General features: G+C 41.8%; 1 protein-coding gene across 1 annotated transcript in view; it reads right to left on the bottom strand.

Annotated features, from left to right (window-relative positions):
- The window catches only part of SMU1 (SMU1 DNA replication regulator and spliceosomal factor), a 30,269-nt gene extending 21,025 nt beyond the window's left edge, over positions 1-9,244 (bottom strand). The window contains exons 1-4 of the mRNA XM_043927386.1: positions 9,094-9,244; positions 5,799-6,009; positions 4,124-4,276; positions 2,705-2,815 (exon numbers count right to left, since the gene is read on the bottom strand). Coding sequence (XP_043783321.1) covers positions 2,705-2,815; positions 4,124-4,276; positions 5,799-6,009; positions 9,094-9,119 — 501 coding nt within the window. The 5' untranslated portion in view covers positions 9,120-9,244. The remainder of the gene's footprint in view (positions 1-2,704; positions 2,816-4,123; positions 4,277-5,798; positions 6,010-9,093) is intronic.
- Positions 9,245-11,235: the final 1,991 nt, after the last annotated feature.

The raw sequence follows: 11,235 nt of genomic DNA, 5'->3' as shown, positions 1-11,235 counted from the left end.
CCAGTGGTCATGTATGGATGTGAGGGCTGGACTATAAAGAAAGCTGTGCGCCGAAGAATTGATGCTTTTGAACTGTGCTGCTGGAGAAGACACTTGTGCGTCCCTTGGACTGCAAGGAGATCCAACCAGTCCATCCTAAAGGAAATCAGTCCTGAATATTCACTGAAGAACTGATGCTGAAGCTGAAACTCCAATACTTTGGCCACCTGATGTGAAGAACTGACATTTGAAAAGACCCTTATGCTGGGAAAGATTGAGGGCGGGAGAAGGGGATGACAGAGGATGAGATGGTTGAATGGCATCACCGACCGACTCAATGGACATGAGTTTGAGTAAACTCCAGGAGCTGGTGATGGATAGGAAGGCCTTGCGTGCTGCAGACCATCGGGTTGCAAAGAGTTGGACACGACTGAGCAAGTGGACTGAACTGAACTGAACACTCTCCCTTAACAAACATCTGCAACCTGCCTATGTACTTACCGTGCCTCACCTCTCTTAATGTCCTCTAAGTTTCTTAGTTTATCCTAATAGCTGTTGGGATTCCCTGGTGACTCAGACAGTAAAGAATCTGCCTGTAATGCAGGAGACCTGGATTCGATCCCTGGGTTGGGAAGATAATCTGGAGGAGAGCATGGCAACCCAGTATTCTTGCCTGGAGAATCTCATGGACAGAGGAGCCTGGCGGGCTAGTCCATGGGGCCACAAAGAGTTGGACGCAACTGAGCGACTAAGCACAATAGTCATTACTATCATACCATAATTTGCTAAATGCTGTTTACTATTTAGTGTCCATCTTTGCTACAAGAATATAAACTCCTCCAAGAAAGACATCTTTATTTCATGGATATATCATAAGTATCTAAACAATGCCTGGCACATATCAGGTGCTTAATACTTGTAGAATGAATGTACACATGGCCTCTCCTGATATTATCTTCTGTGGAGATTCTGAATGTGACTACCTCTTAACTATAGTATAAAAGAGTTTTTTTTCTAAGACGTTAACATTAAAAATATTTCATGTATACATTAAAAAAGATGCACAAATTCTATGAAACAAAACAATTTGTTAACATGCATATGTAAACTCTGGGTGGTAGGACTCCTACAACTTTTCTTGTATTTCAGAATAAACAAAACCTTCAAAAAAAAAAAGAGGTAAGAGACATTGCTTACACAAGCAAACACTCAAAAACTTACCTCTGTGTACCCTTTCTTAGGAAGTTACCAGAAGTACTCCATTAAAACAAGGTTCTAAACTATGAGAAGGAAAACATGTTCCTGAAAAATATGACCCAGAACTCTCAGTATGAAGATGAAACAACTCCCAGTACAATCACTGTGCAGGAAACCATGAGAACAAGAGAGAGAAGGGCCTCAGGGAAAATATCAGCAAGCAGGGGGAAAGGGAGAATTTTTACACTTATTGGAATGATACAGGATGAAGAAGCAAAAGTTACACAGAAAACTAGGCAAAAGAAAGAAATTAAGCAATTAGTGCAAAGAATCATCAAAATTACATAAGAAATTAAATAGTTATTTTTTGTCTACAAACAATATTGATGTAAAGATAATATAAACATTGAAATGATTTAACCAAAAGTTGTGATATAACTATACTGAAAATCCAGAGAAAGAAGAATGTGTGCATGTTGTGGGGAACAGGTAAGAGAGAAATCATCTTCCACTAAAGCCAACAGTTAATGTTTAAAACTTTTTCTAAAAAAAATCAAAATATGACATTATAAGCATGATATTCAGCTACAAAGGTAAATGCCAAGAGTTAAAAATGGTTGTGGGAAGTAAGACGGTAGAACAGGGCAGATGGAACTATTTTCTCACTAAAAGCCCTGAGAAGTCAAAGTGTTAGTCACGCAGTCGTATCTGACTCTTTGTGACCCCATGAACAGTGGCCCACCATATTCTTTACCATCTGAGCCACCAAGGAAGTAAAAGCCTTGAGGTACTACTTAAATTATGCACATCTATCACTCAGGTAAAAAGTAAATTAAGAAATAAAGCAGCTTATTTTTGAATTTCAGAAACACTGTAAGCCTCTAACAGTAGCTTTTTGGCCCCTTTCAAAATGCAGATTTAGTGTAAACAGGCTATTTACATCTCTATTAATGACCTGTAACTCTGCTATTTATGTAACATCTAACACTCTAGACAGCTTTATAAATAATAATGACAATGCTAATACTACTACTACTGCTTAAAAAAATAAAAAAGAAACACCACTGGCAGCTACCATTTACCAAGTATTAACAAGGTGCCAGTCAATATACAATTGGTTTAAGTACATTTTATCTCCTTTAATCCTTAGTACAACACCATGATGAGTAAATGGGATCAAAACAGTTAGGCAGTGTGTCCAATACCGCAGCCGGTAAGTGAGAGAGCTCAGATTCTAACTATGGCAAATATTTCTTCCGGTGTTCTGACTCGATGATCAACAATGTCAAGATAGGACAATCAATTTTATTGTTACTCTAAATCCGTCTCCAGAGTGTACACCCGTAACCACTAATCTGCACTACCACTCCTAGGAAGGACGAATGTGGCACGGCACAGCTGTTGGTACAAGCAGTTCTATAGGTAGTTCCCAGTTCTTAGGTTAATTTCTTTAGCTCATACATAAGAGTTTATACACAAGAAACATTACCAGGAGTCCACAGGAATTTCAGTTCCAAAGACTAATTACCTGACCCAGCAATGCCATGAGACGAGATGGAGGCACCACGCTGACTTCCCCAGCTAAGGCCTGGGCAATGGCTGCTCTTCTCTTCTCTTTGCTACTGCCATCGGGATATGCCTGAAAAAGGAGAGGGGCATAGCATCATTTCCAAGAAATGGAAAAAGATATAAATGTGCTTATTTTTTGAAAAAGAGCAACAGTAACGAAGCAGAAACATTCAAAACACAAAAGATAAAAAGAAACTACCCAGTTAAACAGAGGATTAATCAAATTAATTAGTTTTTTAAAATGATGTCTCAATTCTACCCACTTGCATTTCAAAAGCATGAGCTGAGACAGAACTGAGGTTAGCCAATCCACAGTTAGTTCTGAAAAGAGCCTCAAAATAGTAAATAATAAATATATGTCAAGCAAGCAAAGTCACTCAGTCGTGTCCGACTCTTTGCGACCCCATGAGCTGTGGCCTACCAGGCTCCTCCATCCATGGGATTTTCCAGGCAAGAATACTGGAGTGGGTTGCCATTTCCTTCTCCAGGGGATCTTCCCAACCCAGGGATCGAACCCAGGTCTCCCGCATTGCAGGCAGACACTTTACCTTCTGAGCCACCAGGGAAGCCCAAATATATGTCAAAGAGTCTCATAGTAATAAGTATACGTCAATAATAATAAACTATGTAAAAGTCAGAGTTGTTTTTCCAGTTTTTAAAAAATCTGCAAAGCCAAGCATTCTTTTATAATCTTTAATAATTTCTTTCAGTCAAATGACTTCCCAGAAGTTCTTAAACAACTCTAACTTAAATTCTGTCCTGGCACTCTAAACTCCTTCTTTTATCCTCATGGTTTCCTTGAGTTTACTCTAACTTTCCATTACTCAGGGCCTATTAAATTCTTCTTCCTCCTATTTAGAAAAGCTTCTGGTAAAAGGCTGGCTGAGAAAGAATGAAACTATATCTAAGAGTTTTGAAGAATGGTATCAATCATAATGCTCTACCAGGAGCATAAGCAGCTGAGAAGCAGAAACATAAGCTTTTAAGAAATAAAAGAACTAAAAGGAAACTGCAGTTGTTAAGAGCTAAGGACACAAATGCACAGTGAACACACCAACAGTAGAGCAGTGCTTCTGGGCAGATACTTAGGCTAATAATAGAAATAACACAAGAATAAACTTTCTGCTTTTTTACTAATGAACACATAATCCTATATGATGCGGTGTGTGCAAAAGAGAAGGCCCTCAAGTACTCAGAAAATGAACAAGACTACCCTCTTTAATATATGCAAATTCCAACCAATGTAAATAAACAAAAAAGTATCATTGTAAAAATTAAAACAAATTATAAAAAGTATCCAATAACATGGTTTGAAAAAATATCACATTATTGCACGTTTTCAAAGTTAACAGCAGTTTCTTTTCATTATCAGTCTTACCTCTCGAGGATCGAAATAAGACCTGGCCAAGAGGTTTTCCAGATGAATATACCGCTCTGGCTGTGTTTGTTTTAACATGATCATGGGGTCAGTCTGTCTCAGAAGAGATCTGGCGGCACCCAATTCTCGGAGCTCTATCAATTCCAAAACAACCTGTAAAATTGAAAGAAAGCGGCGGTTTCAATGCATTCTCTTAACTCGTTTTTTCAGTACAATTTCCAACACAGAAATGGTCTGCCAAAGTGATTTCCAAATCACAAACCAGGAAATGCCCTTTTCCCTCTCCATAGGCAATTTCACGCAGACAACTAAAGTAGTTATACAATAATAACTTCCATCCGTCCTTTTTATCTACCAATCTCCCCTCCTCTCAGGTCTCTTATTCCAAATGTAAGATGCTAAAAAAAACTAAAAAGATGGAAATATATCCATGAGCTCCAGAGAAACTGTCCTTCAGTTACCAAAATTTTCTTTAGGGTATTACTAAACCCACATGGATTGTAAAGAAACAAACCCATTTCCCTATTTTCACTTCAAATCACACAACATTCTTATTTCCAGAAAGTCTACTCAGCTCTATTGTACAGTTAAACAATTTTATGATCTATGTACTGGTTTCCTGGCATAGAACTTCTAAAAACCTTGGAATCTCCCCACTAATAAATACCCTTGTTATTCATGAGCCCTCTGCATCACACCTAGTTAGCGCTATGGAGACGGCTCAGGATAGGGGCTGGTTACCACTAGGACCAACCACATGATTTGAGGGTTGTTGATGCTTTGAACTAGCCCAACCCCAAAGAGAGTCAAAGAACTGGAGGTTGAAAAAAAAAAAAAAGAACTGGAGGTTGAATGAAAAATTATGAAGCTTCCTGGTTGATGAATACTTCAATGCCAGGCGACAGACTAACTCTAACTCCATGGGTAGAAGGCACTGGAAACTGTGGTTCAGTACCCTCCCAAACCTTACCCTACATGTCTCTCTATTTGGCTGGTAATGATCTCTTCCCTTGATAATAAAACTGCCATCATCACTATGTCACTTTTCTGAGTTCTGCGTCATTCTACTAAAATATCAATTCTGAGTGGGTCATGAGGACCCTTAAGTTTGTGGCCAGTTGGTCAGAAGTGTGGGTGGCCCAAGACATCAAAGTATTGCTGGTGTGTGAAATAAAGACAGTCCTATAGAGGACTGAGCCCTTAACTTGTGGGGTCTACACCAACAAGTTAGTGGTTGGTTAGTGGTGGTTAGTGTCAGAACTAAAGTTCAGTACACTATTTGGTGTATGAATGATTGATGTTAGAATAGATCATTTAATGGTTACTTGAGAAATAATACCAATTTCCAAGAGAGATAAAAATACGGAGTAGTGGGGACTTCTCTGTTGGTCCAGTGGCTGAGATTCCACGCTCCCAATGCAGGGGGCCCTGGTTTGATCCCTGATCAGGGAACTAGATCCCACATGCTGCAACTAAGACTCGGTGCAGCCAAATAAATAAATAATAAATAAAATAAAGATTAAAAAAAAAAAACAGAGTAACACTCAAGCTTCGAGAGTAAATTTTAAGGGCTGTCACAGCCCAAAACACTTGCAGAAATGCTTATGGATGCTCTCTGGTCAGGGAGGCCCACAATAAACCCAGGTCCAGGAATCAGCATCATCCCCACTCTTACCTGTTCATAGAGGTCAATAAGGGTTTTGTCTGGCAATTTCAGAGACTGTATAGCCTGTAAAACAGTATCCCAATGGCCACTATTAATGTCAGCCACAAAACTCTCAATGCTGTCCACTGTATTCAGAGACACAGTCGTCTCTTCCTGCAAGGTAGCTAGCGCCCGATGTAGACTGTTCTCCTTGAGGTACTGCATAATGAGCCGGATCACACTGAAAGAAACAAGCATGTCATTCAGCTCAGGGATCCTCACTCACCAAAGATGCCACAAAACTAGGCCCAGTTTATTTTTCTCTGCAGCCATCCTCCTTTCACTACCCGCTTTCCATTTATCATGTGAGTAAAACCTTCCCTCCCCCACCCCCCACATCATAGAATCTGAGTTACAGAAGACCCTGGGGATCACCCAGTTCCTACTTCGAACCCGTACATAGAACTGGGGTTCAGTGAGGGGAAATAACTTGTCCCGTGGCTCTCAGTCAGAAAGCAAGATAGTACCAAGAAGACTCTCACACTAGCAAGGTCAGAGATCTTTTTATTATGCCAAGTTTCTTGTTAACTCATATGATTCCACTGTTGCACACTTTAGGAAAATATTTTAAACCTAGTCTACTCGCTGACACAGAATACTCTAAATGACTGGATGGTTTGGTCCATTTTTAAATGACAGCAAAAAAATATGAATTGAGACCTTTTTAACAGGGATTTGTTGAACACAAATAAGTAGAGCTATATTAGATGTAAATTCAAAACAAAGCTTTGTGTCCTCACAAAAATAACACCTACCCACTGCCATTATTACTAAAATTTCAGGACAAGTGAAATAAAAACATGTGGATACACTTTCCCAAGGGAAAGAGGACCCAGACAATCTCCAAATATTGAGAGAACAAGCAACAATTTTCAGCATTTCAGCATTCAGAAAATTTACAAGTCATTTATAGTTAAATATATACAATTAAAATTTCTTGGTCTTTGGCTTAGTATTAAGGAGTCTGGTGAATAATTTTTTATATAGACAGTAAAAGTTCATGTACATTGCTGTATTACACTGTTCTTCTCTTGCCTTAGAAGTACACATATGGCTCATGCATATTTCTACTGGACAGCACGAGCATCAGGGGTCACACTGTCCAGATTGGAAGAGATTTCAGAATGGAATTTAGTCTGTTCTCTTTCCCGGGAAAGAAATAATAATCAAAACACAATGACCAATGTTTACTTGACCAGTGTTCACAATATATCAGGTACTGTTCTAAGCATTTTTGACTCAGTTACTCCTCAAAACAACCCTATGAGGATGGCATTTACTCTTATGTCCATTTTACAGATGAGGATTTGGCCAGGAAACAGAGCTAAGTGGAAAAAGGAAGATTCAAACTGGCAGGGTGGCATGTGAACATATATTGTTGTTGTTCAGTCACTCAGTTGTGTCTGACTCTTTGTGAACCCGTGGACTGCAGCAAGCCAGGCTTCCCTGTCTTTCATAATTCTCCTGGAGCTTGCTCAAACTCATGCCCATTGAGCCAGTGATGCCATCCAACCACTTCATCCTCTCTCATCCCTTTCACCTCCTGCCTTCAATCCTTCTCAGCACCAGGGTCTTTTCTAATGAGTCGGCTCTTTGCAACAGGTGGCCAAAGTAGTGGAGCTTCAGCATCAGTCCTTCCAATAGCCCAGATAAGAAAGCAAACCCCCTCTTCTTAAAAATAGTTCTTGCAGAAGGGAACTGAATACTGCTACTCACAGTGGTCTTTTCTCTCATGGGCCTGTTAAGAGACCCCAGCTTGGATCCTGCTGTTCCAGCGCCACAGTTTCCCACAGCACACTTCCATTTACACTCCCACAATGAGACACCATGCTTGCAAAGAACTCCTATTTGCTACAGCCAAAATCAAATTCACTTTCTTCTTTGTGTAATACGTAAGAGTTAAAAGTTTTGGAGATAGATTGGGATTTGAATCAGACCTCTGCACTTACTGTGACTTTGGACAAGTCAGTTAAGGTCTCTTTGCCTATTTCCTCATCTGTTAAGAAAAATACCTACTCTGTAGGGTATACAGATCAGTCTGTAGGGCTGATCAAAGAGAAGATGACACTGCTTACAGTGTGACTAGCAGAGAAAATATTTAACACAGCAATTATTGATAATAAAAAAACATTCAGCAGCTCAGGGCTGGGAGAATGATCTGTTCTCACTTTTAATTCAGGGCCTGAAGCATGGAATCCTTTCCAATTCCTGCCAGCTCCTAGTTGTCTTCATCCCCAGCACTCTCCATCACCCTTGTTTCACTTTTCTCCACAACACTTACCACCATCTGTAAACCTATTTTACTTACTGCTTTTGTCTGCTGTTTTCCTTCCTCTTTCTATAAGGGCAAGGACTTTGGTCTGCTTCATTCACTACCATATTCCCAGGGTCTAGAGCAGGTACACAGCAGACTTCAATATTTCCTGAATGAATAAACCTCCCTTCCTCCTATGGCGGATCTTGAGGACAAGTCATCTCCCTTAACTCATGTTAAGTCTGCCGATTTAATTATTAAGCGTTGGCAAGAGCAAGTAGAGGATGGAGTCCTGGAGAAGTTCACCGAAGACTTTCTTCAGTCACTCATTAGTACCCCTCTCCCCCAAATCTATCATTCTCCTGGCCCAATTTCCACATTCTGTCCCTCCCTTGGGGCTACACAAAGCTCACTGGCCAACCAAAATTCAGCGCCACACGGAACCGGATAAAACAGCTAGTCGTTCTTTCATTCCAAAGACAATTATTGAGCCTCTACGACGTACTAGGAACCGAGACTGTGATGAAAAGCAGCCCCCAGGCGCCGACACAGGCTAGAAGGGTGGGCAACCGGTGACAATACCCGATTAAGAGCTAGGCAGAAGAAACCAGAGGGCCGTGTAAGCACACCAAACCACCGTGCTCAAGAGGGCAGGAAGAGAGGGCAGGTTAAGAGTGCGGCCCCCTGTGCAGATGAGACCGGAGTCCTGACTGGATGGCTAATCTGCTCAGTCTCAGGGCGCATCAGGAGTCGGCGAGGGCTAGAACTCAGGTTTTGCGGGCACGTCCTACCCCTAGCCCCGCGCCGCCTTCCACCGGGCTTTGGGCTTTCCGTTCGCTACTTTTGTGGGCCCGCCTCTGAAGCAGTCAGATCCCAGAAGCTTCTTTGTGGGGAAGTAAATACCCCTCCACTGCCCAACCTCTCGGACGCCTCCCTCGAGCAGCGTCCACCCCTCAACTCATCGACTCCCGGCCCGGCCACTTCGCGAACATCCGACACCACGAGACTCACTCTGAGGACTCGATTTCGATCGACATAGCGTTGTCTTTCCGGGCGCAGGCCCCACTCCACTCTCAGCCCAGTCGCGCAACGCACCAACGACACCTCCGGCGACCCACGTATGTCACTTCCGGCGACGTCGACGCCCGCTCTGGAGGCGGTGTGTACGGAAGAGGAGCGAGGACTACGTGTGGGGCGGGGCATTGCGGGGCGGGGCCTGCAGGCTGGGCTGTGCGGGGCGGAGCTTCGAGGGCCTTTCAGAAGTCTGAACCTAAGCGCCTGGTCTAGAGCATTTTTCATTCTCCCTAAAGAAAGAGTTGTTCTTAAACGACTGGTTTTCAAATGTTGCCTTTTAAATTTTTAGTTAGTTTAGATTTAAAGATAGGGCTGGCAGACGTAGAGAACAGACTTGTGGACACAGTGGAGGAAGGAGAGGGTGGGATGAATTGAGAGTACAGTAGAATCATATATATTACCGTAAACATAATAGATAGCTAGTGGGAATTTGTTGTCTGACTCGGGGAGCTCAACCCAGTGCTCTGTGACAACCTAGATGGGTGGGATGGGGTGGAAAGTCAGAGGGAGATTCAAGAGAGAGGGGACATATGTATCAGTTCAGTTCAGTTCAGTTGCTCAGTCGTATCTGATTCTTTGCAACCCCATGGATTGCTGCACACCAGGCTTCCTTGTCCATCACCAATTCCCGGAACTTGCTCAAACTCATGTCCATCGAGTCAGTGATACCATCCAACCAACTCATCCTCTGTCATCCCCTTCTTCTCTGCCTTCAATCTTTGCCAGCATCAAGGTCTTCTCCAGTGAGTCAGTTCTTCGAAACAGGTGGCCAAAGTATTGGAGCTTCAGCTTCAGCATCAGTCCTTCCAATGAATATTAAGGACTGAGTTCCTTTAGGATTGACTGGTTGGGTCTCCTTGCAGTCCAAGGGACCCTCAAGAGTCTTCTCCAAGACCGCAGTTCAGAAGCATCAATTCTTCAGCCCTCAGCTTTCTTTATGGTACAACTCTAACATCTGTACATGACTACTGGGAAAACCATAGCCTTGATTAGATGGACCTTTCTCAGTAAAGTAATGTCTCTGCTTTTTAATATGCTGTCTAGGTTGGTCATAACTTCTTTTCCAAGGAGCAAGAGTCTTTTAATTTCATGGCTGCAGTCAACATCTGCAGTGATTTTGGAGCCTAAGAAAATAAAGTCTGTCACTGTTTCCATTGTTTCCCCATATATTTGCCTTGAAGTGATGGGACTGGATGCCATGATCTTAGTTTTCTGAATGTTGAGTTTTAAGCCAGCTTTTTCACTCTCCTCTTTCACGTTCATCAAGAGGCTCTTTAGTTCTTCTTCACTTTCTGCCATAAGGGTGGTGTCATCTGCATATCTGAGGTTACTGATATTTCTTCTGCCAATCTTGATTCCAACTTGTGCTTCATCCAGCCCAGCATTTCTCATGATGTACTCTGCATATAAGTTAAAATAAGCAGGTTGACAATATACAGCCTTGACATACTCCTTTTCCTATTTGGAACCAGCCTGCTGTTCCATGTCCAGTTCTAACTGTTGTTTCCTGACCTGCATACAGATTTCTCAAGAGGCAGGTCAGGTGGTCTGGTATTCCCATCTCTTTCAGAATTTTTCAGTTTGTTGTGATCCACACAGTCAAAGGCTTTGGCATGGTCAATAAAGCAGAAGTAGATGTTTTTCTGGAATTCCCTTGCTTTTTGATGATCCAGTGGATGTTAGCAATTTGATCTCTGGTTCCTCTGCCTTTTCTAAATCCAGCTTGAACATCTGGAAGTTCTTGATTCATGTGCTGTTGAAGCCTAGCTTGGAGGATTTTGAGCATTACTTTGCTAGCGTGTGAGATGAGTGCTATTGTGCGGTAGTTTGAACATTCTTTGGCATTGCCTTTCTTAGGGATTGGAAAGAAAACTGACTTTTTCCAGTCCTGTGGCCGCTGCTGAGTTTTCCAAATTTGCTGGCCTATTGAGTGCAGCACTTTCACAGCATCAACTTTTAGGATTTGAGATAGCTCAACTGGAATTTCTATGTATACCTATGGAATTCATATGTGTACCTATGGCTGATGCATGTTTATGTATGACAGAAACCAACACAATGTTGTAAAGTAATTATCCT

Source organism: Cervus elaphus, chromosome 16 (assembly GCF_910594005.1).
Source record: "Cervus elaphus chromosome 16, mCerEla1.1, whole genome shotgun sequence".
NCBI lineage: Eukaryota > Metazoa > Chordata > Mammalia > Artiodactyla > Cervidae > Cervus > Cervus elaphus.
The sequence above is the reverse complement of the archived record's forward strand: the minus strand, read 5'-3'. Positions and strand labels throughout refer to the sequence as shown.